The 26,293-nt window shown below is 50.8% G+C and overlaps 9 protein-coding genes across 9 annotated transcripts; 5 read left to right on the top strand and 4 right to left on the bottom strand.

Moving 5' to 3' along the window:
- Positions 1 to 446: 446 nt before the first annotated feature.
- Positions 447 to 3,746, bottom strand: SCP_0203060 (hypothetical protein; the record flags this gene model as incomplete). Its single annotated transcript, XM_027754221.1, has 13 exons — positions 447 to 575; positions 658 to 911; positions 968 to 1,588; positions 1,639 to 1,826; positions 1,907 to 2,148; positions 2,213 to 2,428; positions 2,481 to 2,717; positions 2,771 to 2,923; positions 2,979 to 3,134; positions 3,185 to 3,368; positions 3,421 to 3,512; positions 3,566 to 3,651; positions 3,704 to 3,746. 13 exons carry the CDS (start codon positions 3,744 to 3,746, stop codon positions 447 to 449), a joined length of 2,601 nt encoding a protein of 866 aa, XP_027610022.1.
- Positions 3,747 to 4,219: 473 nt separating this feature from the next.
- SCP_0203050 (predicted protein) lies at positions 4,220 to 7,120 on the top strand (the record flags this gene model as incomplete). The annotated part of the gene is made up of 1 exon (XM_027754220.1): positions 4,220 to 7,120. One exon carries the CDS (start codon positions 4,220 to 4,222, stop codon positions 7,118 to 7,120), a length of 2,901 nt encoding a protein of 966 aa, XP_027610021.1.
- A 64-nt stretch (positions 7,121 to 7,184) lies between these two features.
- On the bottom strand, positions 7,185 to 7,928 carry SCP_0203040 (hypothetical protein; the record flags this gene model as incomplete). Its single annotated transcript, XM_027754219.1, has 1 exon — positions 7,185 to 7,928. One exon carries the CDS (start codon positions 7,926 to 7,928, stop codon positions 7,185 to 7,187), a length of 744 nt encoding a protein of 247 aa, XP_027610020.1.
- Positions 7,929 to 9,450: 1,522 nt separating this feature from the next.
- SCP_0203030 (hypothetical protein) lies at positions 9,451 to 12,762 on the bottom strand (the record flags this gene model as incomplete). Its single annotated transcript, XM_027754218.1, has 19 exons — positions 9,451 to 9,520; positions 9,573 to 9,711; positions 9,764 to 9,895; positions 9,951 to 9,969; positions 10,025 to 10,113; positions 10,172 to 10,239; positions 10,296 to 10,327; positions 10,386 to 10,540; positions 10,597 to 10,693; positions 10,748 to 11,005; positions 11,062 to 11,257; positions 11,349 to 11,446; positions 11,505 to 11,620; positions 11,683 to 11,794; positions 11,874 to 12,038; positions 12,090 to 12,182; positions 12,233 to 12,309; positions 12,383 to 12,455; positions 12,508 to 12,762. The coding sequence occupies 19 exons, from the start codon at positions 12,760 to 12,762 to the stop codon at positions 9,451 to 9,453; spliced, it is 2,244 nt and encodes a 747-aa protein (XP_027610019.1).
- Positions 12,763 to 13,261: 499 nt separating this feature from the next.
- On the top strand, positions 13,262 to 14,603 carry SCP_0203020 (Mitochondrial FAD carrier protein; the record flags this gene model as incomplete). The annotated part of the gene is made up of 7 exons (XM_027754217.1): positions 13,262 to 13,303; positions 13,373 to 13,608; positions 13,681 to 13,769; positions 13,832 to 13,930; positions 13,993 to 14,186; positions 14,237 to 14,329; positions 14,382 to 14,603. 7 exons carry the CDS (start codon positions 13,262 to 13,264, stop codon positions 14,601 to 14,603), a joined length of 975 nt encoding a protein of 324 aa, XP_027610018.1.
- A 457-nt stretch (positions 14,604 to 15,060) lies between these two features.
- Positions 15,061 to 15,905, bottom strand: SCP_0203010 (cytidine deaminase-like protein; the record flags this gene model as incomplete). The annotated part of the gene is made up of 5 exons (XM_027754216.1): positions 15,061 to 15,152; positions 15,205 to 15,308; positions 15,369 to 15,595; positions 15,662 to 15,766; positions 15,819 to 15,905. 5 exons carry the CDS (start codon positions 15,903 to 15,905, stop codon positions 15,061 to 15,063), a joined length of 615 nt encoding a protein of 204 aa, XP_027610017.1.
- A 288-nt stretch (positions 15,906 to 16,193) lies between these two features.
- On the top strand, positions 16,194 to 18,316 carry SCP_0203000 (Acyl-CoA dehydrogenase apdG; the record flags this gene model as incomplete). The annotated part of the gene is made up of 12 exons (XM_027754215.1): positions 16,194 to 16,226; positions 16,282 to 16,302; positions 16,358 to 16,448; positions 16,502 to 16,823; positions 16,881 to 16,986; positions 17,034 to 17,293; positions 17,344 to 17,398; positions 17,448 to 17,695; positions 17,752 to 17,887; positions 17,944 to 17,999; positions 18,053 to 18,152; positions 18,206 to 18,316. The coding sequence occupies 12 exons, from the start codon at positions 16,194 to 16,196 to the stop codon at positions 18,314 to 18,316; spliced, it is 1,539 nt and encodes a 512-aa protein (XP_027610016.1).
- Positions 18,317 to 22,129: 3,813 nt separating this feature from the next.
- SCP_0202990 (hypothetical protein) lies at positions 22,130 to 22,341 on the top strand (the record flags this gene model as incomplete). Its single annotated transcript, XM_027754214.1, has 2 exons — positions 22,130 to 22,216; positions 22,267 to 22,341. The coding sequence occupies 2 exons, from the start codon at positions 22,130 to 22,132 to the stop codon at positions 22,339 to 22,341; spliced, it is 162 nt and encodes a 53-aa protein (XP_027610015.1).
- Positions 22,342 to 22,722: 381 nt separating this feature from the next.
- Positions 22,723 to 23,101, top strand: SCP_0202980 (hypothetical protein; the record flags this gene model as incomplete). Its single annotated transcript, XM_027754213.1, has 2 exons — positions 22,723 to 22,807; positions 22,866 to 23,101. 2 exons carry the CDS (start codon positions 22,723 to 22,725, stop codon positions 23,099 to 23,101), a joined length of 321 nt encoding a protein of 106 aa, XP_027610014.1.
- Positions 23,102 to 26,293: the final 3,192 nt, after the last annotated feature.

Here is a 26,293-nt window from a genome sequence, read left to right as displayed (position 1 = left end):
AGCGACTCACACATGACATGCATATTACATACAAGCAAGAGAACATAGCGATCCGCGAGAAAAACATACGAAGAGCAACGAGGCATGGAAAGATGACTCCTCGGAGGCGAGCGGACCACCGACTCGCATGGCTGAGACTCTGAGAGAGTCCGGTATACCAACATCGAGGCTCCATATCGGCTTCTGAGCTCGAGGCAGCACGGTCGTGCACGATCACCAAATCACGACGAGAGCCAGTGCATTGGTGTGTGAAGGTGGGGGGGCCGTCCGCAATCTTCCAGTCACTTCAGTTGCTGGGGTCTCCATCGTGCCCGCCGTCGGCGACTCGAACCATAGGAACTCCTCCGGCCCCGGAGGTAGCAGTATCCACCTTGGAACAATCGCAGATAGAATATAATTATTGATTCTGACAAGAGAAGAACTAGTTATGCTACGGCCGTGGCCACTCACACCTCCTGTCCTATTGTGATGTTCCACGTCTTCTTGAACAGATCCACGGCGGGATCCGAAGGGCCAGTTTTGGAGAGGCAGAGCGCCTCGAGGGTTTGGGTGTAATTGCGGAGGTAGGGGGCGAACTAAAAGGGATGGATCAGCATGGCGGTCATGCGGGACAAAGCTGGCCGAGGAACATTATGCAGGAAAGTTGCGATGACTCACCGCCCTGCTAAAATGCCTGTACCAACACCATGTCTCCCAGGCCTCCCATTCAGCTTCGCTCCAATTGGCACGATTGTGCCAGGCCCTCTCCGTGGCGACCTCGCTAGCCTTCGCGTTCGGATGTGATGCTGAAGCGAGACCCTCAACGAAGCATTCCACGGTGCGGACGATGGCGGCCTTCTGCTCCCGGCTGAGTGTCTCGAAGGCTCGAAGCGCGGTGGTTAGAGCAGGGGACTCAACCGCGGGAATGGTATCTAGAGGGGACGAAATAGCATGAGTTCTGCATTCATCGGATTTCTCCCCGACAGACCTGGTTGGGCGGCGGTATCCACATCCATGGACGCCATTGTCGCGGCCGCATTATCGTCGGCCTCCTTCCGCAATTGCGTGACCCGCCGGCGGGCAACCATGACTCGCCCGTTGGCCTTCTCTAGTGCACCCTTAAGGATGTCCCACTGGAACGCATCAAACACAAATTGGGCTGCAGTTGCCGAATGCAACCCTCCACGGGTGAAGGTCCAGGACACCACATCCGTTGGGTCGACGATCTGATACTGCATCAGCTTGTCAAAGACAATCACCACCATGTGCTTGCTCCGCTTCCAAAACGATGCGACGGCGCTGAGGATATCCATCCTGGCCTCCGTGTTGGAGCCACCGCCGGTGCTCGATATTCCGCCCGAGGCCAGGTTGCGGAGGAGAGATATGTAGCGCTCGATCGCGTTAAGGAAGTGAGAGAACGATCTTGAGCCGATGTGGAGCAGCGACTGGACTGCAATTGAGCGGATCACACAGTCGGTGTTGACCTCCCCTTCAGCGCTCTCTGCCAGTGAGTTCTTCAGCGTTCCGAGTAGCTCAATGACGTCCTCCGCCTTCGTACGACCGCGTAGGAGATTCAGCACTGTCTGGGCGGCTTCATGATGAGGCTTGCCTGTATCATCCCGTCAGAAGGACTTTTCATCAATAATGGAACCAACATACCGGGGTCGTCATATTCGTAATCTGGACCTGGGGCCTCCATTGGCATAACAGCAGCATCGGCGCCTTGCATCGGCTCAGGCAGAGTCTTCAGTATCCGATCGTAGTACGAGAGCCGAATTTCAAACTCGACTACTCGCCGCATGAACACACGCTTTGGATGGTGAACCGATAGAGAAAGGTCGGGGATCCTGCACAATAAGGAAATATCAGTGAGCTACGTTTTTCGTCATACCATGCGATGCAGTGGCAAACAAGGTGTGATGATTACCATTCTTTCCAAACCCAGGCGAAGTTGAAGTTACTCATGTGCACAGAGAACCAGTCGGCCAAGCGATGCGAGACCTCGACATCTAGTCCGTCGGCCAAGAGAGCATACAGTTTGCGTATTGACTTGCCAACAGCAGGTCCAGCTGTCGGTGGAGACAGCTTGCACAGTTCAGTGATCAGAGCAATATAATAGATCGACCTGTGCTGTGATTCTGGAAGGAGGAACACGGAACCCAGGATAGTCTGCGACGGAACACCCAAGGAGGCTTGAGCAGAGCTTACTGAGTTGATTGGAAGTTGAACTGACCTCAATGACGGTACTCTCCAGTTGCCAGTCCTTTCCGGGTACGGGCTCCTGGGGAGGCGCGCCCGGCGTTGGCTTGAATGTACCGGGTAGCGTCCATTTCGGAAATTCCAGCAGTAACCGTGCACACTCTTTCCGGTTTACCTCAAAGACGTCGATCAGGTCAATCAGACCAGAACGTAACGCATACCCCACGGGCGTTGTCGGATCCGGCGTCACCTAGAACTCCCGGTGAATATCGTGTGAGCACTACGCCAGATAAGACACATACATCGTTGTCGAACAGGCGGACATAGTATTGTGGCCATTGCTCCTTCTCCACCCGTGCGTCGTCGTTTGTCTCTGCTGGCAGGTCGTCCACGTCGGGAGCAACCAAGATAGATCGCAGCTCGAACCGTGGTTCGCTAATAGCAGGGTAGCGCGAGTATGGCTGCGGGAAGGTGTTCGTGGTCTCTGCAAAGTCAGAAGCCTGCAGAGCCTTGAGCACAGTAAGCGCCGAATCTAACAACTGCCATGGTGTCAAAATCACCAAAAGCCTGTCAGATTCTACGTGATTATCACCTCGTCAGCATTTTCTATGGCTGTAGAATCCCCATAAAGCTTGACTATAGGTTGCACAAGTAGCTTGGACTTGGAAATCGACTCGGTGTAAGCGGTAATTGAATCAATAATCTCGGACACCCTGGAAGAATCTTCCTTGATGACGGGGCCTGCCTAAATTGGAGACCGGGTCAACGCGGTCTGAGAAGTGTGTATACAAAGAACTCACTATCATAAGGCCTTCCGCGGCACAGAATGCTGCGTTCCGAGCCCGACTATTGGCAAGGTTCAACTCCTCCAGTACGGCAGTGAACGACTTTAACAGCTCGAACATGGACTGTGGAGTGACAATATTTGCTACCGTCAAATGCGCAAAAAAGTGGATCTGGACTATTGTTCAACCAGGGCCACAGGATCCCAGAACACTGAACTCACGCAAAGGCGAATTTCTCTCCATGCGAGACCATCGAGGAATGCTTGAAAACCCCTCCAGAACTCTTCCAGCACCTGCTGTCCTAGAGACGAGCCACTGGCATCAGTAGTAGATTCCTCCGACGCTTCATATAGATCACGGAGTAAAGCTGCATAGTAAGGGATCTTGAACGGTTGCTCTGTTACACTTTTTGACACGGCAAGTTAGGTCGGGTCAGTGCTCATGTAAACAAACGTACCTTATCCACAGGTTCTCTGCGATGGCTCGAATACCGAGCACAGCATTCGCCCGAATTTCTTTCGAAACCTTAGGAATCTCCTCTATGGGATCCTACGGAGGGTGTGGAGTTGTATGCGAAGTATCTGAGTACTGAATAGACTCACCACTTCGCCTAGTGTGATGATAGTCCTCCTAAGCTTCTTCTCTGGAGTGTCGTACACTTCCCGTCGGTTGTCATAGTCATCTGCACCTAACCAGCCGTTGCCGCGCAATGTCACTTGCAATAGTCGTGTTTTCCTCACCTCTGTAGTTCCGTCGCCGGTGACCTCCATGGTGGTTACTCATTTTTTCAATGTGTGAACACACGGAAGTTCAATTGAAAACCGAGCACCAGACTGATGTCTGCGGCCAACGTCGGTAACGGACCAACTCACGAACGTGACGAGCGAGTTATATTGCTGGTGTTGTAGTTACTCTCCCACGCTGCCTCCTATACAATATTTTGTACTTTACAGGTTTATCTTCTGCATGAGGACTTTGGAGAATATAGAGAATAGATGCTGTATTTTTTGGTGGACATCTGATGCTTCGATTCGTGTCAAGTAGTGGTGGCCAGGCTCTTGAGTGGAAGGGCTAGCCGACAACCAGCGTTTGTGCAACCTCGCGACTTGCCCCGACCAACTCAACCGCTGCAAGCGTTTCATCCTCAGCAACGCGCTCCCCTCGTCGGAGCTCTTGGGCTGGTGTGGTGAGTGCTATTTTATGCGCGACAACTGCAGAAGTTCTTAGGGGTTTCTTGTCACAGGTATGCGCGGCACATGCAATGCAATTGGTCGACAGCGGCCAATATCATCCCCAGGCTCGGGAGTATCATTCGCCATAGCTCGTTCACAACCACCAGTCTCCACAAGTCGCGAACACCCTTGGGCTCTTTTTTTGAGCAGCCGAAACCGCGAAGTGACTGCTGGAATCGCTGCCGCATCAATGCATCCGCACTGTTGTTCACATTCGCGCCGAGCCGCGCGTCCGCTGCTCTTGCCATACGACAAGACATTCCCTCCCCACCTGCGAACACTATTTCCGCGTCGGAGAGTGCGATTGCCTCGACATCATTGACGGCAGCCCAGCTGTCGCGTGCCGCTGCGCAGGCTGCCCGTCTTTGCGTAAAGGACGGAAAGGTCGGGGATGCCTTATACCTCATCCACTCTCTTCATCACTCTTTATACCACGGGCCGTGGAAGTCTGATAGTCATCGATCCAAGAGCAACACACACCGCTCGAAGGCTTCGCAACCACCTCTACAGCCTATCGACTTTGGGCAACCGGTATCTCTCCGGCTGACCGCGCACTCCTTTCTGCATGGAATGATACGTGCTGGATATCACAAGAAGGCGGCGAAATACGCGGAAATCATGATGGCGAATGGCCTGCGCATCCGGAGCACTACGATGGAGTCCATCGTAGCTTCCCTCACGACTGCCGACAGTGTTCTCAACGGCGTAACTTCAAAATTATCCCGCAACCGCTTGCGACTGCCTGATGGGCCTGAGGTGTTGCAGCTGCGGGCCAACATGATTGGGGATCGGTGCACGCGGGTTGCGTTTGACCTCCTGTCTGAGGCTCGCGCATTCGGGCAGCATCGTACGAAGCGGATGTATGACCGGCTCATCAGCACGCTTCTCATGCAAGGCGAAATTATCGTCGGGTCTCTTCTGTTCGTTCTGTTGGTGAAGGATTGGGAACTGCAGCAGGCCAAGGCCGATGCTCTCCAAGCCAGTAATGGTGGCATGAAAAACTCCGCAGTTGAGGCGTGTCATAGGAGGGTTCTGAGGTTATCTCCGAAGGATGCTCCGCTGAGCACGCCTTATCCTGCTCTGGAGATGATGCGCGTCATCCTGAAGCAAATCGACAATACGTTGTCTCGAGACCCTCAGGGTCCAGAAGATCAATCGTATTTAAGGGCGCCACTACAGGCCCTAGCAAACCTGGCGATACTTCTCGATACGGGTCAATTTCGTGTGGGCAACCTGTCACCTCTGATCCGATCACTATACTCTTGTCCCAAAACTGATGAATCTGTATGGATAGTTCGTGACGGCAAGCCGACTCGTGTCCTCGCTCATACCTACTTTCGAGATGTCTTATCGCGTCTGCTCGAGTCATTGAAGGGCAACGCCCCGCAACGATCAGTGCGACTTGATCTCCGGTCGTACAACACGTTGTTGTCTTACTCCCTCCGCTACCGACTTTCTCCTGCCCTTGCCTCACAGGTGCTGGAACATATGTGTGTCAAAAGGGAGCCTCCGTTTATCCCTGATGTTGTCACATACAATATCCTCCTGCGTTCCGGAACGCTGTTGCGGAGAATAGACATCAGTGACGCTGCGCTTCGTGTACTGCGTAACTCCACGATGAAGTCACTGCAAGAGCCTACAGTGAAGCCTCTAGCGAAGGGTCCCAGCGGTAAAACTCCGAATCCTGCGGCCGCTATAGCTCCATTGATAAAATCTCCTGTGCGGTCACGCTTAGGACCGGCATTGCAGCGACTTCAAATGGAGCCTCTTAATATGACGCTGAAAGACGGCACAGAGCTGAACTTCGATTTAACTGCGGACGCCTACACGCTTTCCAGCTATGTGACGCACTTGACGTCCATTGGAATGAACCGCGTCATCGCGAAGCTGCTCTTCGATATTCTCCCGGAGTTGCAGATTGTGGACCACCCGTCGTGGGGTAACCTGACACGCCAGGATCGCCGGCTGCTTAAACACAACTCTCGTCAAGCATGTCTCCGGCGCGCTGTCGAATATGGGCCGTACGTCTTTGCCGCTATCCTCAACGCGCTCAGGAAGGCGGGCCAGACCGGGCTGGCAGAGCGAGTGTGGTTCCTGGCGAAGCAGGCGGAGCATGCGAGTTGGGTCCCTGAATTCGCCCCCGAGATTCGGCCGTGGTGTCTACCTGTGCACGCATATACATCTATGATGCAGTGCTATGCAGCGGAGTGCAGGAAGGGTTTCCATACGCGCCGCCGGACCTACCGTACTTTGCAGCATGGCGAAGAGTCGGAACTGTGGAAGCCGAGGACCACTCATCGTCTCACTGGGTGGGCACATTTTGTTCTGAAGCGGCAGCGTCTCAGGCTCGCGGCCAACAAGCGCAGACAATTTCACTTGCCCGCACGGAGGTTGCAGTCAGAGCTATATAAGTGCATGATGTCTGGAGGGTGGATGATCTACAATGCACTGTTCTCGTTCAACAACGTGAAATGTCCCTCTAACGTCCAGGCACCATCTGCAGATGCCCGGTTTTTTAATGCCGCTCTCGAGCTGTTCGGCCGACAGCCGCACATGTACGCGCGCGCGAGACGCAGCACTGGTTCCCATTGGAAGAGCAGACTTGGAGCCGCCCGTACACGATATTTACGTTACGGTCGCTTGTCTCCTCGTTGGACACCCATGCTGGATACACTCGCAAAGGCCATGGTTGCTGCAGGATTCTCGGTGCCCCTGGGCTTCCGCGAGGTTTTCATCGGTCGTTGGTCTCCTGGTACTTTGTCTTTGGGCCGTCAGGTCCATCCGCTGGATCGCCGTCCCGATACTTTTCCTCCTGTGCGCGCGGCATTTCGACCACACGCCTTACCTGTTGTACGGACTCGAGGTCTTCCATTGAGGCGTAGAGGGCGTACGCGCAAGAGGAATGCCAACGTAGAAGTAATTTAATCCGCATTGTATAAACCAGTATCTAGGTGGACGACAAAAGTAACGCACTCCAATAATGTCACAACTATGATCGTTTTGCTCGTTTCTGCGCGTATGAGGACACGGCGGGCTTCTCCGTCTCCTGCTGTGGTCGCTGCGGTAACGGCGGCGGCAGGTTGTGACCTTGAAAATAAAGCGATGTGGTATGTTTGTTTGCTTTGCGCGGCCTCCACTCAGCACCCGCTTCTGCCAACGAGCTGATCGTCTCCTGCACCCGTGCCTCCATTTCCTCTGGAGTCAGCTGAGGTTGGTCCTTCCGGCGTGCGTAGATCAAAGTCACCCTGTTCCCCTTCTCCAGCTCCTGTCGCGCTTTGTCGAGCTTGTGGTCAAAGTCGCCCAACGAAACACCCCACGTCATCATGATCTCCTTCTCCTCCCTGGGCCTCGGCTGCACCCTCTTCTTTTCCTCCTGCGCTTTGCGTTTCAAGTATTCGTCGCGCATGTTCACGAGTTTGACGATAGGTTCGGGATGCTCAGTGACAAGCTCCACAGCAAAAAGGGTGAGATCTGTGCGCCGCAGGATCTCGGATAGCTCTTCGGCAGGTTCCAAGTGAGACGTCTCCGGATTGACCATTCGGACGACCCGGTGCTCGATCTGCTGGTTCCGCGGACGACCTTTGACGCCCTTTGACGAAGATTTGGTTGGCGCTTTTGAGGCGTTACGAGTCGTCTGATAGAATACTGGGAGGTCTATTCTCGACGAGGACGCGAGACACGACTGGCGAGGGCAGACGAGCGACCTCGTCGTCACTCGGAAAACCGAAGCCATTTCTGTAAAAAATTCTTGGATTAGTCACAAACAACAGACGGTCGTAAAATGATGAACGGAATGCGTACATTGTGTTCCTCAGACCCAGCGGGCGGATGTACGGACTTTGCGAAGCACACAGCTGGGTGTTTGGCACTGTTTGCGTTTTTCTCAGTTAGGCCCATTCAACGCCAGGACGATATCTACAGAAAGTAGTGCTTTCGGTCAAATTTCGGACCTCAAATTGATACCCGCCCCTAAAGGAGCCCAATAGAACTTGAATAGCAACAATGCTGATGCCCCGCCGCGTGACGGTCTGACATCTTAGAGGAAATCCCACGCTGAGGTTGTTTGATGACTCTCTGAAATGCCACAATCCAAGCTCTAAACTGGCCCGCTCGGTCACCTATATCCCCTCGCCTTGTTACTATGAGCTTGGCGTCGGTCGCCGCAAGTCAACGTCGTCAGCCTCAGCCACGTCTCTTCATGCAGTCTTCCTTTCGCTTACGTGTATATGTTCAGCCGACACACTGATGACTTCCATGGACCCATTCATCGCCTAACCGGCCTGAATTGTGATGAGGTGTGAGCTCCATTGCCCATTAATTGGTTGTAAAGTAGACAGCTGACACACTATTGTCGTGCGATGTCTGTGTGTGTGTGTGTACACCCACTACGCCAGCACACCTTCTCATGCCTGTATATTGGCTGTTCCAGGAGGGCCACTTGGACCGGCTGTTTTTCTGCGGCCGCTCTGTGGGCGTTGCGTGTCATGCGCCTGCTACTCCGAGTGAACACCACCCGAGAAAGGCACCGGTGAAACGTACACCTTGAGCAAGTCCAACTTGGCCAAATGCTCCGCGAGCCTCGCGGCTCCTTCGAACGTTATCTTCACCACTTCCTCGGACAATTTGCAAGAAGCGGTGGCAGCATGACGGTAGTATGACGTGAATACTTCGTCGGTCCATGCGATTTTTTCATCGCGGCGGTTGCGAGTACGTGTCGGCCATCGGCTGAGACGCGTCGCGGTCACATGCTGATGTATATCTGCGCACGTGAGCGCATCACCGTTTGACGCGGCTACTGTGAGTAGTCTGAGTGCCATGCAGTGCACACGCGGGCATTGCGGGTGCGAATTTCTGGATTTGGGCGCCCGCGATTCACTCCGACATGCTGGTGCGAAAATGCTGGCGTGGAAGTATACACGAACATGAAACTACGCGGTGGGGGCTCTGCGATGATGGGCATGCTCGGAGATTCGTGCCACGCGGTCAGCCCTTGTAAACTATTCAACAGATGATATATCTTGATTTCACCACGGTATCTGGTCGTCAAAGAGTCCTGGGAGAGCAGCGTCGTACGTGCAACCGGCATTGGACGATGTCGAATACCATGAACAAATAATCTAATACATGAGATATCAACAAATCCACTCGATCAAGAAGTCATCAAGTTCTATAACAGTTCTATATTGTAAATTAGCTTTCAGGAGCATGTCCACCACGTGAGCCAACAAGTGATAGAAGGATATGGAGAGCATTTATCAAGTGCGCTTGAAGGTCAGCCCCAGCGACTGCACAATGAATCCAAACTTATCCACCGAGTCTTGAATCCTACGACGACTATGAGAAAAAAACCATCGTGTGAACAAACGACACAACCAACCTTTTCTCCGTCGACTTGCCAGCTCCATGGCCCGCTTTCTTCTCGATCCGAATGATCAATGGATGTGGGTTGTCTGGATGCAGATGCTGAAGAGCGGCAGCATACTTGAAGGAGTGCAAGGGCACTACTCGATCGTCATCTGTGACGATTGCGTGTCAACATTGTGACAACGATTTAATCTTCACACGTACGATCAGCAGTGAGCACCATCGTCGGGGGTAGGACTTTGGCCGTCGGGATGTTGTGCAATGGTGAGATAGGGTAGATGTAGTCGAAGTCATGAGGGTCATGAGGATTGCCGAAGTCAGACATCCACGCTCGTCCTGAAGTAAAATGGGAGTTAGCACTGGCGTGCGAAAATTGTTGTGATGCCCTCACCAATAGTGAAGTCCGCAAACTGAGTGTAAGAACGAGATGAGCACGATGGTTATGGAAAATTGGAAGAAATTTACCTTCAGGAGATCCATGACACCAACTTCCGCGAGGGCCGCACCAATGAGGCCCTCTGGGGCGCGATTGATACACGTACCCACGAGTAACCCTGTGAGGTATTAAAAGGACATGAATACCGGGGATATATAAGACCTAATAGGCCATACCTCCGTTCGATGCGCCATGAATAGCGACTTTTCCCGGAGCAGCGAACTTGTTGTCAACCAGGTATTGCCTGCACAGAAATGTCCAAAGTCGAAGCACTGATTTCATCGTTCAAATACAACTTACGTCGCAGCGATGAAGTCGTCAGAGCAGTTAATCTTCCAAGATCCCACCATCAGAACTACACCAACAACAGAGAGTTAAAACCCAAAATACCTTGCGTTCTCTTGCGCCGGCATAGTGCCATTCCTCGCCGAACTCATTGCCTCCTCGAATGTTGACTACAGCCATCACTGCACCGTACATCTTCACGAAGCTAAGGTAAGACGCGCTGAAGAAGGGCACCACAGACATCGCAAAGCCGCCGTATGCTGTAAAATTCTGTCAACAACGTTCAAATGACGAATGAGAATTAGAGCCAACCTACCGTACTGAATCGCGGGGGCAGTGCCATCCAACTTGGTATCCTTGTGGCGCACAATGAACATGGGTACCTTCGTTCCATCCTTGCTGTTAAACCAAACCTATATCCAATACCGTCACACTCTCGTTAAAGCCGTCTGAGCGTGAAAATGCACCTGCTGTACAAGGAAGTCATCGGAATTTAATCCCTGGACAAGTGTCTTGCGGTACACGCTCCATTTCTTGGCTTCGTCCTGCTCCTTCTCGTTGAAGTCATAACGCAGAACTATGCCAGGATTCGTGAATCCGGTGAGCGTAGCGAAGAACCACGGGTGCTCGCGTCTCCCTGTAAGTATTGATGTTCCAACAAAGTCAGGTAGCATCTGATAGAGGCGTCTGCCGTCCATGGTATAAAGATAGATTTCATCCTTGACCTAGATACGGCGACTGATGAGCCCCGCCCAAACACAAGTCAAAGCATCGGGCATACATTCCGATTAAACCTCACAACGAAGCTGTTCTTGTTCACAGGGAGTACTTCGTCCAAAAGCGCGTCCTCGTCCTCAGGTATCACATCCTTGAACATCCGCTGGTCCGGCGGGTCGGCGAGATCGACCGACACCAACCTGTAACGCGGCGCATCCTTGTTCGTCATGAGGTAGAACTTCGTGCCGTCGTTCGCAATACTGTATCAGTAAGTTAGAACAACCTGATACAATGTTTCAATCCGACCACGGCGAACCAGTACACAAAAAAGGTACGTTGCGCGTCACTCACTAATAGTATGCAGCCTCATACTCGTCTATCAACTTGTCCCATTGCATGTTCGGTCCGATTTCGTTCTTCTCGAGATCCGTAATCCACATCGCATTTTTCTGTATGTGCGAGCACCGATTGAGGTGATGCGATGCGAAATAACACTGTGATACATACGCGCGCGGTGTCCCGACTGATGGTTAACATTAGATAGCGCCCATCTACTTCTGTTACGCCGGCGCCCCACATCCACTCTGGATGCAAATCGTCCCTGAGAACCAGAACATCTTCCGCTGAAGAATGAAACAATACAAACTCTGAGTCTTATGCACATTCGAAATTCCAGAGCACTTACATTGGTCAGTACCTATACGGTGATAATACAGCATCGCATGCTTGTCTTTGTCAGTTTCCGTCCCTGCAAGATCATCTGACGCGGTGCCGTGAGATTCCCGGGAGGGAAAACGCTAGAGATAGATCAACGATCAGGACATTGTCTTACGGAAGAATCTGCGAGAAGCAAGATTGGAAAGCTAGTAGACAGACCTGATAAAAGAAGCCTTTTGAGTCATGCGTCCACATAATGCCGCAGAATTTAACATAACGAATCTCTTCTGAGAGTCGCTGATCATCATGAGATGGGAGGGAATCGCCCGCGGCGACAAAGTCTGCGGATGTGGGACGGATGTAGATTGTATAGAAATCGCTTCCCTAAGTAGTCAATGGTCAGGTCTGGGGAACATAACGTTGGGTCGCACATACCGAACGTGAAATACCGTAGGCATAAAATTTTCCGCAGTGGGAGAAGGCCGCCGTGGCTAGGGCCGCAGATCCGTCCGATGAAAGTAAGTTGGACTGGCAATCTCTTCAATCAGCGATACCCCAGATTAAGAAGGCATACTTACATCAAAGAAGGGTTCTCCGCCTGGGCCCTCGACCTTGGTGAAGTCCGGAAGCTTGTCGTCCTGCGAGCGATAGATGACTATGGTTGTATATGCATCATGTGACCTGTAAGTGGAACGACACCGACAGCAATGAAGCCGCGCAAGACATACCAGGATGTCCCTGCAATCCTGAGTTGTAGGTCCAGTACCACCGTCCATCTCCCTTCAAGGAAGGAGGAGAGAACTAAATAATTCGAGTTAGAATCGCGAATCGCGAGAGCTGTAACAAATCGGACCTTGGCGAAGTCAGTATTCTTCCTGACCTCATCTTCCAAGACCTTTCTCTCCGGGTTCTTGTCCAGGTATTCTCGTGCAAACCCTGCTTGAGTAGTAGTCCACTCTTCTGTTTCGGAAGTATTCTTCTCGAGCCAGTCGTAGGGATCATGCACTCGTACCTCCCCCTTGCTCTCACTCTTGTACGCGTCGACATGGTCTGAGCGACGAGCAGGAGGGTAGCGGTTGGTCACCCAGGGTGTAGAGGCTACAGGCATAGTCCTCGGTAGTGCAGTGTGGAACTGGAAACGAAAAGGATGAAGGACACGTCTGAGGGCGGGTGCCACGCTAGAAACGACAGCAAACATGTGGCTTATATAGCTGGGCCGGGGCAACCTTCGCTTAATGTCTTATTACTGTATCCACCGGTCTCCGCAAGTGCGGGGAACTCGATCGCTTGGACCGGCGGAAGAACCTGTTGACCCACTCGCGCGAATCATGCAGAGACGAAGCCTCAGCGAGGTCGTACCGGAGCCACGGAGGAGACCCACCGAGAACAGATACGGTGGCCACTTGCGGAGATGCCGTCCACGCTGAAATTGTTGTAAGACATTCGGATATCAAACGGGGAGGCAACTGACCGGCGCCTATCTGATCAATTGCCTGGGAAATTACGCCATTGCGGAATCGACGAGCGCTTCGGCGCTTGCTCAGTTTGCTCCAGTCACGCTCCCTGCTCGTGCTTTGCTCTTTGGCAGATTACCGCTTGGGCCGTGCATGTCCCAGCAACCACCCAGCTTTTTTCCTACGGCTGCTATCGTTAGTTTTCTCTTCTTGAGGTTCTTCCTTCGCAAGATGGCTTCGGGGTTCTGATGTGAGGTTTTACAGGACCATGCTTTCGCGGGGCTGGGCGCAGGCGTCGTCGCGGTGCTATGTATGCACCCCCTAGATCTACTCAAAGTCAAATTCCAGGTCGCAACCGACAAGCCGCGAAGCGGTGTCGGAAAGCAAATTTGGTTTGCCCTGAAGGACATTAAGGACCAGCAGGGTTGGCGTGGTCTGTACAGAGGTGTGGGACCAAATCTTGCCGGTAATGCAACAAGCTGGGGGTTCTACTTTCTGTTGTGAGTACCCCGTTTCTCTATTGTAATTGAACGCGTGTACATTGACTCACGGCTCGTGCGACACGCGTCCAGCTATCATATGTTGAAAACCCGTGCGTCCGGTGGAGATCCAGACTACAAGCTGTCTCCGGGATCCTATCTTCTTTGTTCTGCCGAAGCGAGTTCGCAAGCCATCAGTGATTTGTCCAACTGGCGCCTCTGACCTTGATGTCTCCGTGTGTAGGCGCTGTAACTGCTATCATGACAAATCCCATCTGGGTGGTGAAGGTGCGCATGTTCACAACACGGCCAGAGGACCCGACGTCGTATCGCAATCTCTGGCGTGAGCATCTTTGCTGATTGGCTTTCCTCGTGCCCTTCTCACTTCTAATGCGTCCGCACCAGACGGCCTATCGTCAATATACCGCACCGAGGGTGTCGGCGGCCTGTACCGCGGAACGTCGTTAGCCCTCTTGGGCGTGAGCAATGGTGCCCTTCAGTTTACGACCTACGAGGAAATGAAGCGATGGGGCTTTGAACGGAAAAGAAGACAATTCATTGAGGCTGGGAAGAAGTATACCCCAGGAGATGATAAACTGGTGAAAACTCTTCCCATGCCTGATGTTCTTCGGCTGAACGCGTACGGCAGTCCAACACTGCTTACACCGTAATGTCAGGTGCTAGCAAAGTCATTGCCCTTGCACTAACTTACCCGTACCAAGTAATCCGATCTCGTATACAAGTGCGTCACGTCCTACTTTTGAAGGTTTTTGCGTCATAATCATGGCGAGTAGAATAATGCAACAGCAACCTTATACCCCACCATTCCCGCCTGCATATTCCGGACCTTCCATGAAGAAGGCGTTCGTGGATTTTACCGTGGGCTGGGCACGAACCTCGTCCGCGTTTTGCCCGGCACCTGTGTGACCTTCGTCGTCTACGAGAACCTCGCATGGCTTCTGCGCACGTCGGCTCTGCGCCGCACCCAGCGGAAATTAGTTGGCACGAGCTGTTAGGATCCGGTAGCGGAGCTCCGGCACCACTGGTCGAGACGCGATAGAAGCTCTGCAGATACTGTAGAATCCATAGACGCATGCCCGCATATCATATGCACCTTGTACTTAAAATGTCAAATTACCTGCTAATTTCGTCTTGGGTGCCTTCTGTCCCTGTATCGTGACGAAGATCCCATCTCCGACGTTGCATGCCACGCGCAGACACGGTACGTATGAGAACCCAATCTTCTGCGTTGCAGGATGATCGATGGTAAAGCCGGCAGCCCGTGCGTTCCTTGTTGTAGACCGGTGAAGGGACTGCAATGTTTCTATGTAACCGAAGCCAATCAGCATTTCGGTATTAGTGACTGCTATGGCCGTCCAGGGAGCGTCAGCGAAGGAATCAAGGAGCTATTATGCAACCCTTAGCTAACGATGGCGTACATGATTACAGAAGAGTACTCACTATCATTGTGCTTCAACTGTTCACCACGTCCTGTGGCTTTGGGGAGGCTCGTGAAGGGATTTCAGTTTTCAAGACCCGATTTGCTTTGGACTTTGGCACAGGCGCTATGGATAGTTCTATCATTTAGGCGCGCTAGCAGGCCAAAAAGATACCTACCATTAACATTCTCAGTGACGTAGAATTTGCGCAAGACCATGATCGCCTCGTCCCGCATATAACCACTGAAAGCTTTATACGCAGGATGCCTAGGATGGGGTACTCTGGATACGTACTGTGATCAGGGTCAAGTCAAGTGAGATTGATTGAGAAAGGCAACGTACTCGCCATTTACCCCGAGCACGCTCCCACACCCACCAAACCTATCGTTCTGGCACCCGTAGAATACTTCTTTAATTCCCGTTTGTCGGAGGGCTGACGCACACATGATGCAAGGCTCGACAGTGACATAGAGGGTTGTGTCCGACAACGGGTACTGCGTTACCTCTGGCGTGAGAGTCTTATCGGCAAGAATTTCGTCGATGGCCTCGAGTTCTGCGTGTCGGGTAGCCTTGAAAACGAGGAGACGCATGTCAAGCACGCGGCTTGCACATGCGGATAGAGTATGGGGACGTACGTTTCGCAGCTCGTTTGTCCGGTTACGAGCTCTAGCAATAGCCCGGCCGTCCCTGACAAACACACACCCAACGGGCACTTCGCTGGCTTCGAGCGCTTCCTCGGCCTGATTGGGTTGGTGCGAGGGGAATCTCGAGAGACGCAGGACAGCGACTCACCATTGACATCGCGACGCGCATCCACCCGAGATGTTTAGGGTTCAGATCGCTGTCACCATCTTTCATAAAATTTGAGTCTGCTGCCATGGTATTACAAGACTCTGCAATACACATTGAAACGAGATTCAGGAAGATTTAGATGATTTATTTTGGAAACATACCGCGTGAGATATATTTGAATACTGGCAATCCTCCGGCTCGGTGACCGTTGAGAGCCAGACTACCCAAAGAGTGGCGGGGTCGGTCATAAGCAGGAAGAAATCACATGGCGCAGTCAAAATACTTCAGACACTCGTGATGACTGTCACGACTACTAGGCCGCAGACGAGGGCCCTCACTTGCCGTAGAGCACCACCAGACTAGCACACACTGAGGATGAAGGCGTTCACTATCGAGGAGGTCGCCAAGGTAAGGTGGACCTCGTCTAGATGGTGCATACACTCATGTTCGCGCCCCCTCAAAGCACAACAAGGAGGGAGACTTGGTATGTGGTTTAGTAGGCTCCTGAGATTGCGTGCAGCACTCAATGGTGCATGCAGTGGATCACCATTGATTCTAAGGTGTATGACATCTCCAAGTTTGCGAATATGCATCCAGGAGGCACGGGTATACTGTTAGCATCATCCATAGGTAAGTGTTCATCATTCCACGACGTCGTGTATCTCTTATCTTCGGAATAATAGCTGGACAGGATGCTACACAAGCCTTCTTTGGTTTACACAGGCATGAGGTACTCCTGAGGCCTCAGTACGCTCGTCTGCAAATTGGTACCATAACCGGTCAAAACTCGGTGGTCAAATCCCTCGCTGCAGGCGAGCTGTCGCAGGTGCCTTATGCGGAGCCATCCTGGCTCTCGAAAGGCTTCTTCAGCCCCTACTATAAAGATAGTCATCGGCGGTTCCAAGTGGCTGTACGGAAGTTCGCCATGGAAGTCGTTCAGCCTGATGCCATCAAGTGCGAAGACAACGGCAAGCGGATTTCGCAGGATGTTGTCGAGAAGTTGTGGTGCGTGTTGTCTGCTTCGCGTTCGCCAGCTGCATCTGAGCCCCGATACCCGTACAGCGAGATGAACATTCCCGCTATGCGTCTCGGGCCGGGGAAGCACCTCAAGGGGCGAACCCTCATGGGTGGTGTCATCAAGGTCGAGGAATTTGATCACTTTCATGAGGTATGTTGAGTGTTCGCACGCATAACTGCCGAACTCACTTCTCCTAGCTCATCCTGAACCTTGAACTCGCACGTTTCGGCACACGAGGCTATATGGATGGCCTTCTTGCTGGCTTGGAGATCGGTCTTCCGCCCGTGCTTAACTTCGGCTCGCAGGAGCTGCAAGGGAAGGTTGTCTCGGACGTCCTCGCGGGCAAGAAATTCATCTGCTTGGCCATCAGCGAGGCCTTCGCAGGTAGCGACGTCTTTGGTCTGCAGACAACCGCTGTCCGGGAGGATGACGAATGGGTCATCACGGGAACGAAGAAGTGTGTAGCCGCACGCCCAAGATATGGTTCTATTCTGACCTGTGGCATAGGTGGATTACGAACGGAGTCTTTGCTGACTATTTCACTGTCGGATGCAGATGCAAGGTACGCTTGCCCTCGGGTTACCTCAAAGCGTATCTGACGGCCCTCTCAGGAGGGCTATGTCGTCATTCTAGTGCCTCGATCAGACGATGTCTCAACGAAGGCTATCAAGACCTCGTACTCTTCGACCGCTGGTACCGCCTACGTTACTTTCGAGAAAGCGCGAGTACCTGTAGCGAATACGCTAGGAGAGATCGGCAAGGGCATGTCGGTCATCCTGAGCAATTTCAATCACGAGCGCTGGATGATCGTCGGCAACAGTCTCGGTGCTCAGCGACTCGTGGTTGAAGAGTGTCTGAAGTGAGTATACTTCTGAGTTAAGATGGCCGAAGTGTGATTGCTCACGATACATCCAGATGGGTGAACCAACGGACGGCGTTCGGCAAGCCGCTCAGCACTCAGGCCGTAGTACGTGCGAAACTAGCAAGCATGATCGCTCGGGTGGAGGCCTCGCAAAACTGGCTCGAGTCGGTTACTCATCAGATGAACAACGTATGCACATCCGTTCTTTGGCTGTCCCTAAGCTTGAGTTACTGAACTCGATACAGATGTCCTATGCGGAGCAATCAGACAAGCTGGCAGGACAGATCGGGTTACTGAAACAGCGAGTCTCTGGATAGTCAATGTGATCAACTGAAGCTCAACGTTCGTTTTCAGATTCGTGACTCGCACAGGCCGCGAGACCGCTGAAGATGCGACGCAGATCTTTGGCGGGCGCGGCATTACTGCAAGTGGCATGGGCAAGCTCATTGAGAACGTGCGTATCAGTCTCATTGTTGCTGTGTCGCGCCTGATCTCTTCGTCGTGCAGTATCACCGTACCTCTCCATTTGACGCGATCCTGGGCGGCCAGGAAGATGTACTGGGAGATATGGGCGTGCGTCAGGCCATCAAGAAGATGCCGAAGAATGCGCGGTTGTAAGGCACTCGTAACCGCCATTTCTCCTGATTCAGTTTCTTCTCTAGATATATATCTTTCAGTATAAGCACACATGCCAGTGTGATGTAATGTTCGACGACTCCGATTCTTTTGAGCTCTGACCCGAGCTTGATATAACGAACCCGGAGGAACAGCAGCGATAACGCCGTCGACCGCCGCCCACGGTGGAGGCCGCCGAATTCGAACTTCTAAGTCGGGCTCGCGTATTAGGACCCTGGATAATTCCCTTTCACTGGGGGCAAAAGTGGATGTTCTGCCTTGGAACAGTGTCTGAACATCCAAGGAACAGATTACGTTTTTGGACATGTCACATGTTCTGAACATGGTAAGGAACATCTAATATGTCTCGCACAATGTTCCATTGGAGAGCATGCTGGAGACATGTTGCATGTACCATTCTGGAACATATAATATGTCTCACACAATGTCTCATTGGAGAATGTCCTGCAGACTTGCTGCACATTTCATTCTGGAACATTTGTCATTTTGCTACTATATTCTGGGCTTGTCTCTTGGTGCAATATGCTCTGTATAATAAGGATTTTCCATGGCCAAACACATTACATTTCTGGCCACCGTTAATCTTCAGAACATTGTGAGAAGATGTTAAGTGCTCCTACTCCAAACATACAAGATGTCCTGGGCACCAAGAACATTTGCAGTACATGTAAAATTTTAGTAAAATTTTAGTATTTATCATACATGTACTGCAGATGTTCTTGGTGCCCAGGACATCTTGTATGTTTGGAGTAGGAGCACTTAACATCTTCTCACAATGTTCTGAAGATTAACGGTGGCCAGAAATGTAATGTGTTTGGCCATGGAAAATCCTTATTATACAGAGCATATTGCACCAAGAGACAAGCCCAGAATATAGTAGCAAAATGACAAATGTTCCAGAATGAAATGTGCAGCAAGTCTGCAGGACATTCTCCAATGAGACATTGTGTGAGACATATTATATGTTCCAGAATGGTACATGCAACATGTCTCCAGCATGCTCTCCAATGGAACATTGTGCGAGACATATTAGATGTTCCTTACCATGTTCAGAACATGTGACATGTCCAAAAACGTAATCTGTTCCTTGGATATTCAGACACTGTTCCAAGGCAGAACATCCACTTTTGCCCCCAGTGTTTGCTTTTCAGATTCTTTGTCCGGACATTTTGGGCGCTTTCCGGAGCATTCCGGGCTTTCCCGGCCTTTTGGGCCCCCTTGCGGGGCCGACAGCTACCACCATGTCCGGACCAGGAGATGGCCTTCCGGCCTTTGAAATGACCGGATGGTGAGATATATCGCGTCGAAGAAGGGGGGGCGATATACGAAATAACATTCAATGCTTCACCCCAGAATTACCGCCACTTTCCCGCCACCTTAGTCACGTGAAAGTCACACAATGTTTGATACTCCGAAACTTTAACCCCTCCTTCACTCCCTACAGTGAGTGGCACCAAATATTAGAACAAACAAATGCCACCAGGGCAATTCTCCCATGAAAGGTAGGAGGTGTGGTGCAAAGTCACCGTAGGGTTAGGGCATTTTATTCATTGTACATCGGCTTTTTTCTATTATCACTTTCGTCTGCTGTCTGTCAACTTGAATTCTTGATGGCGAATCAATCATCTCGACCTTACATTCCCTCTTTGGACGAGATCAGAACTAAGACTAGAGAGAAATTCAGACGTGTTCCGTGTCACTGGCAGACTGTAGTAACTCAAAAAATTCTACTGCGAGATAAAGATGTTGTCTGCATCTCCAGCACTGGATCTGGCAAAACCCTGACATTCTGCCGTTGTTGTTCTGACAACATGGTATACAGATTGTGATAAGTCCCTTGAACATTCTAGGGGATCAGAATGAAAGACAGCTCAGAGATGTGGGTATCCGAGCTATCAACATCACGGCAGACACTGCAACATCCAAAAATTTCAAGGTTAGTGTTTTGAAATTCACTTCTGTATTTTTCACATACTTAGAGGCTTACCTGGCTGGAAGAATATCGAGGATGGAACCTATTGTGCTGTCGTGGTAAGTCCGGAGCAGGCTTTGAAACCAGATGGCAGTTTTGAGCAACTCTGGAAAAATGCCAACCTCATGTCAAATGTCCTGAGCATTGTCTGGGATGAGGGACATTGTGTAGGTGCATGGGGTTCATTTCAACCTGAATACGCAGAAGTACATGGCCATCCCTTGGAGGGCTGGTAATCAGCTAAAACCGATAAGATGATGGGTGGTGCCGGAGGATGCTCTGGAAATGTTCGGATGACCTTAGCCAGAGAGTGAATACGCATATCCCGGGACCCTCTCGAGACCCACCTCTGATGGGCAGATGATCAAAGGGGTCTAGCTGAGCTGACCGTTCAGCGCCACGCCAGCCAGCTTACGGATCTTGAATTTCGTGCAGCCGAACAACTGTTAGGTGCCAAGCGGGCCGTCTGTTCGGGTCGACTGGTTTTGTGCTCGCCGAATTTGCCCGGCTTGAGCCCGACGGGGATTTCAGAAAAATAATTTGCACCAAAATATATTTGTTGCCTCGACTACACAATACATGTCTAACTATGTAACAATAAAATACTCTGGCAACCGTCCATGCGCGTCGTGCAAATGTCAACAAGAATCCTGCCAGGACGATGGGGCATAAGTAACCACTCATGCCGGCTGTGACGGCGGGGCATATCTTTCACAACCTTGTGCAGAGTGCAAACCGCGCGCTGAAAATTTCTGTTTGTCGAAGGCCAAGTCAGTGTGGTGCCGCTGTGACCTGAAAGAGGACCGCAGTGCTGGCCCCAAAGCTGAAAACTCCCACATCACCTCCAGCAGCACAATCTCCACCGCCTCCGCCACTGCCACCTTTGTGTTCATCAAAGCATCGAGCAAATGAATGATGTACTTACTAACTCCATCGCCACTGTCTTAGGGTGAGAAGTCGACACGCTTGAGTTCGAGAGGTTGTGGGCTCAAAGGAAGAGGTGGTCAGAACGTGAGCTGGCGCCTTCGAGAAGATATATTTATGACTTTCCAACTCCGCTCGGTTCTCGCTCCAGGCGAGCACGGCATGGTCGGCTGTGGATGCAGTCAAAGGAAGCCTGAAGTCAAACCTTCCCTTGGGTGGCCCGTCAAATAAATCAGCTCAGCTTTTTTTAAGACCATAGCTGCCAATGTCTACTTATTCGAAACAAGTGCACAACATAATTTTTCTATCTAAAGTGAGGAGCATACCCCAATGATCCATAGATCACCTCCCGATTCCGAGAGGTGACGGAGACCTGGCTCGCGTCGCTTTTCGTAAGAGGCGACAGGATGTCCCCATAAGCTGAATGCCAATCAGGCCATCCTCAGGTGCGGGATAAGCCACCGGCCAGGCTTTACATCAGCCCAGATCGTGCTGGCGCTCCAGGTGGGTTGATCAGCCCAAACAGGGTTGGGCGTGTAGGGTGCCTTCAACACATAATCACTGGAGATGTTCCTTATCTAATCGCATCTGCTACTCTGCCTACACATGTTCGTAACGACGTGATGGGCACATTGCAGGTCCGGCATGAAGCTACTCATGTCATGCACCGCTCCAATGACCGTTCCAACATTTACCTTTCCGTGCAAAAGATCGAGCATCCCCTGGTGACATTTAATGACCTTGCATTCTTAATTCCTGAGGGCTGGAAACCTGGTGATCTGCTTTCAAAATTTCTGGTATTCTTTGACAATATTGAGGAATCAATCAGGGCAGCAGAAGCACTACGAGCACGCCTACCCATAGAGCATCGAAACAAGATTGTTTGGTTTAACTCCAACATGACTCCCGAGTTCCGAGAGATCGCAACATCTAACTTGAAGGAGGGTACACTGTACGGCCTGTATTGTACCGATTCATTCGGAATGGTGAGTTTTCTCTCCTGAGATTTTGTCGAGACTTACTGATGCCACTTCAGGGTGTTGACTTGCCTGATATCAAGATTGTCATACAGTGGAGATGTACATGCAACCTCGATACACTATGGCAATAGTTCGGACGAGGAGCGCAAGGTCCTGGCATGGAAGCCATAGCAATCTTCTTCATAGAGCCTAAATATTTCAATGACGAGAAAGCCAACACCATTGCCTGAGCTGAGAAGCAAAAAGAGAAGAAGGCACAGAAGGCAGCTCACCAGGAGCAGGCGAAACGAAAGCGAGCCGATGATGCTAATAGACTGTCATCTTCGAAAAGGCCTCACACAGATGCTCAGCCAGCTGCTGCCAACAATTGCTTGAATCAAGCCGAATCCTCCTCAAACATGACTTTGACTGAATACGAGGTGCTACAAGTCATGTTCGCTCAAGCTATGCCTTAGCCCAGTGGTCAGCGAGGCAACATCAAGAAGACAACTCTGGGCGAGGTTGGCCCCAAAATGGACAACCGCATCAATGTGAAGACCCGCGCATTCAAGTGCTATTGCATACCTGTGATGGCTTACTATGAGAACGACAGGACAGGTGAGTAGCATTCATAACATGCGCTTGCACACGCTCACTTCACAATTACCTAATACAGTTCCCGATAACCATCTTTGTCGCCCCGACCTCCCTGCAGGCTGCCCTCACTGTGCTGTCATCAAATCAAGTATCTGCTGTGAAATATGCTCTCCTGATTCACCCCACTTCAAGGTAGTACCATACAACAGCGAGAAACCTGCTGAATTGATGTCTACTCATGCCTCCCACATTCCGAGAGAGTACGTGATGGTGCCCACGGATATCAAGTTTTGGAAGGCCTTGAACAAGTATTAGTGCAGAGCAGGGGTATACCCCTGGGTACTTTGAGCTGTACCCCTACCCTTACCCTCCAAGGGTACATACCCTTCACCAGGGGTAAGGGTATGGGTAAGGGTACCAAACCCTGAGGATATACCCCTCAATATCTGCCTTACTTGAGAAAATAACATCATAGACATTAAGTTTAAGGCTTGTAATAGCCTTCTTTTCTCTTTGAAGCTTCTGTAGACAGAGTTTAAGGCTGTATCTAGGCTGTACTTTGGCTTTAGTCACCATACAATTACTGCTTACATTATATATACTATATGCAGTGATACCCTCCAGGTACAAGGGTCTGAAAGTTCATACCCCTACCCTTACCCTCCAATACCCTTACCCCTTACCCTTGAGGGTTATCCATACCCCTGCTCTGCACTAACAAGTATCGTCGCGACAAGACGATCGAGCAATATGGATGAGCTCATCTCAATAACATCGGGCCAGGTGCAATCATAGGAGATGCAACACTCTCACGCGTTGCTGATTGCACCTGAATGCACAAGATTGAATGTCTTGATATGCTGTGGAAGGAGGTGAAGTGGTCAAAAGCATCCAATGTGATGGTGGCAGAAGGGGTATTGAAGCTGATTGTACAGTGAGTACGAGGCTTCGTCGTTTTAAGCCAACAGCTAACACTATCTATTAATTAGGTTTTATCCTCCTCTGAACCCTTTTACCAATGCACCGCTGCATCGGCAGGTGCTGGAGAATGGCACCATCTCTAGTTTGGTCACAGAGGTAGCGTCCACGACTGGAAAACGTCCGATAGCAGTACAGAAGTGCAGCGCATGCGGGGCTCTAGGGCATATTAGTACATTCCACACCTCTGTTTCAGGTATATTCGTTCACGTAGTGTGGCACAGAATCAAACCGTCAGTGTCCTAACTACAAGGCATCTGCCAAGGAGAATGCACTGCTGTCTATGAGACCTGATGGTCTATTAGCCATCGTGCAGGTTTCATCTGGAGCGTCATGTGTGCAACCGGCCACCAGCGATCCCTCTACTTTGGATTCAACTATTGCATCTTCTTTTCCTGCACCATCGCTCTTTTTCGCCCGTGCCGTGCAACCAAGGGCCGGCCCATCAACATCGATCTGGGACTCTCTGATAGAATCTCCAGCATATCCATGGTCTGTAATGCAAGTAGTGTCCACGCAGCATGTCTCGCTTGAACTCCCTCTGCCTGTCAGTTCAACATCATCTACAGGTAAATCTACTTTACATCATATCAACCCTTCAGTACTAAGATCCTCACCCGTTAACTCCACGCCAAGGTCCCCATCAGCCTCCGGATCCTCTCCATTAGTGCGCGAACCATTTGCCTCTCCATCCAGCTTCTCTGCACCTTCTACCAATGGATCGTGTAGAATCTGCACTGATTTTCTGCCTCTTACCATCTCATTTACACTGTGTTTTTCCATGTACTCTGAAAGGATATTGAATGTCTTCGTCATATCTTTCGTAGTGTGCGCAAAGCTCAAACCGAATAACCGGAAGTTCCGCTCGATGTTACTATGACTGCTGCGAAAGATCAAGACCAAAGGAGATTCTAGTAAGACTTTATCCTTGGTGTAGTTTGATCCTTCTCTGCCATATACATCCTCCCAATTGCCAATAAGCCACTTACACCATTGCAGATAGAATCATACTCACTTTGATGTACAAGTTTAACAGCTCCACCATCCAGTCAACAGCTCGGAAATGATGTGGTTTCCTGGTTGGGTTAATCAGTATATTATATCGCATGGCATGCCTTGCACAAATTCGTATGTCACAGTTTCTTGGATGCTTACATTTGCAAGACTCACCGTAAACCCTCTGAATACACGAAGTACCATTCGTGCATCATTCGCAGCATCTGGTTGCCATATTTATGCTTGCCGGTAGCCCTAAAGATGAGGATCCATGGTGGGAACAAAGTCTCGACACGCCTGATATCGCCTGCATTCATAGCATATGACAACTCCTCATAGAGGAGCAGTATTTGGTGAGTAAGGAGGATATTCTCTCGTTGCTGATCTCGAATTTCTGGATGTTCACACCGCATTTTATACAGGTCAATGCCTTCACCCAAAGTGTACTGTTCTGCAAGAATATCAGTGATCTCTACAAGCTGTGCTTGGGACGGTTTCGATTCAGCAAACTCTCGAAGACTCCGGTGACCTGTGCACTTTCGTACCTCCGCAGGCCAAGCATCAAGTCGCAACATAGCCCCGACATGACCGAGCAACTCGTGTTGTTAACGGAATTTGGGATTGGATGTAAGCCATGAAGTCTCTTTTGGCTGCAGGACACCCATTAGATTGAAGAAACTACTTTTGTCAGTGCGACCGGCCTTTAGACTAGGACCTATTCGCCACGCAGCATCCGTGGCAGCCATTTTGAGGTGAAAAAGTCCCATGATGAAGATTGCAAACTGGAAGCGGCAAAATTCGGTTGTCTCGATGGCGCGTCATTTAAGGATCGACCTGACATGTTCAAAGGTACTGAGGTCACCATGGATCAATGTTGCAAATTCTGAAATGTCCGTCAAGTCTGGCATGGTCTCAGATGGGATACCGACCGCGGCTTGAGTGAATAATATAAGTATTGCTTCGATATTCCCAGACACCTTTGACTGGTTGATGTCCATTGCACGGGCAGGAACTTGTTCCAACTTCTTGACAGGAATCTTCTCAATTGACTCGGGCTCTACAATGAGAGGAAGGAAGCACCGGAAGTGCTCTGGTCCATGCTGGCACAAGTCACGTAAGAAGTGCCACGAATTAAAGTGACCACGACGCGACAAATTGGAGGCATTATGGTCCAGTTCAGGATGCAGTGTATACAGGAAGTCCATGGTGCGAAGCGGGTCAAAGGTACGTGGATCCGATGCATGTATATTGCATCAGCAAAACCCAACTTTTTCTTACAGAGCTATTTTGACTTTTCGGTCTTACAACCCTTATTTAAGGCAATAAGTCTTCAAATAAGTGTCCATAAGTCTGATTTCAGACACTCATGTAATATGCATTAGGCCCCTTTTTGACCTTATACTCTTAAATAAGGATTATCATTTAAGTCATTTAAGTACCCTTTTAAGTAAAAGTTGGGTTTTGCTGATGTGAGGGGTGACCTATCCCATAATAGTTTTGAACAGCGCAGATCATCGGCTGTTACACCATACG

The sequence above is a fragment of the Sparassis crispa genome (genome assembly GCF_003851025.1).
Source record: "Sparassis crispa DNA, contig_000001F, whole genome shotgun sequence".
In the NCBI taxonomy this organism is placed as follows: Eukaryota; Fungi; Basidiomycota; class Agaricomycetes; order Polyporales; family Sparassidaceae; genus Sparassis; species Sparassis crispa.
This window is presented reverse-complemented; position numbering and strand designations above follow the sequence as displayed.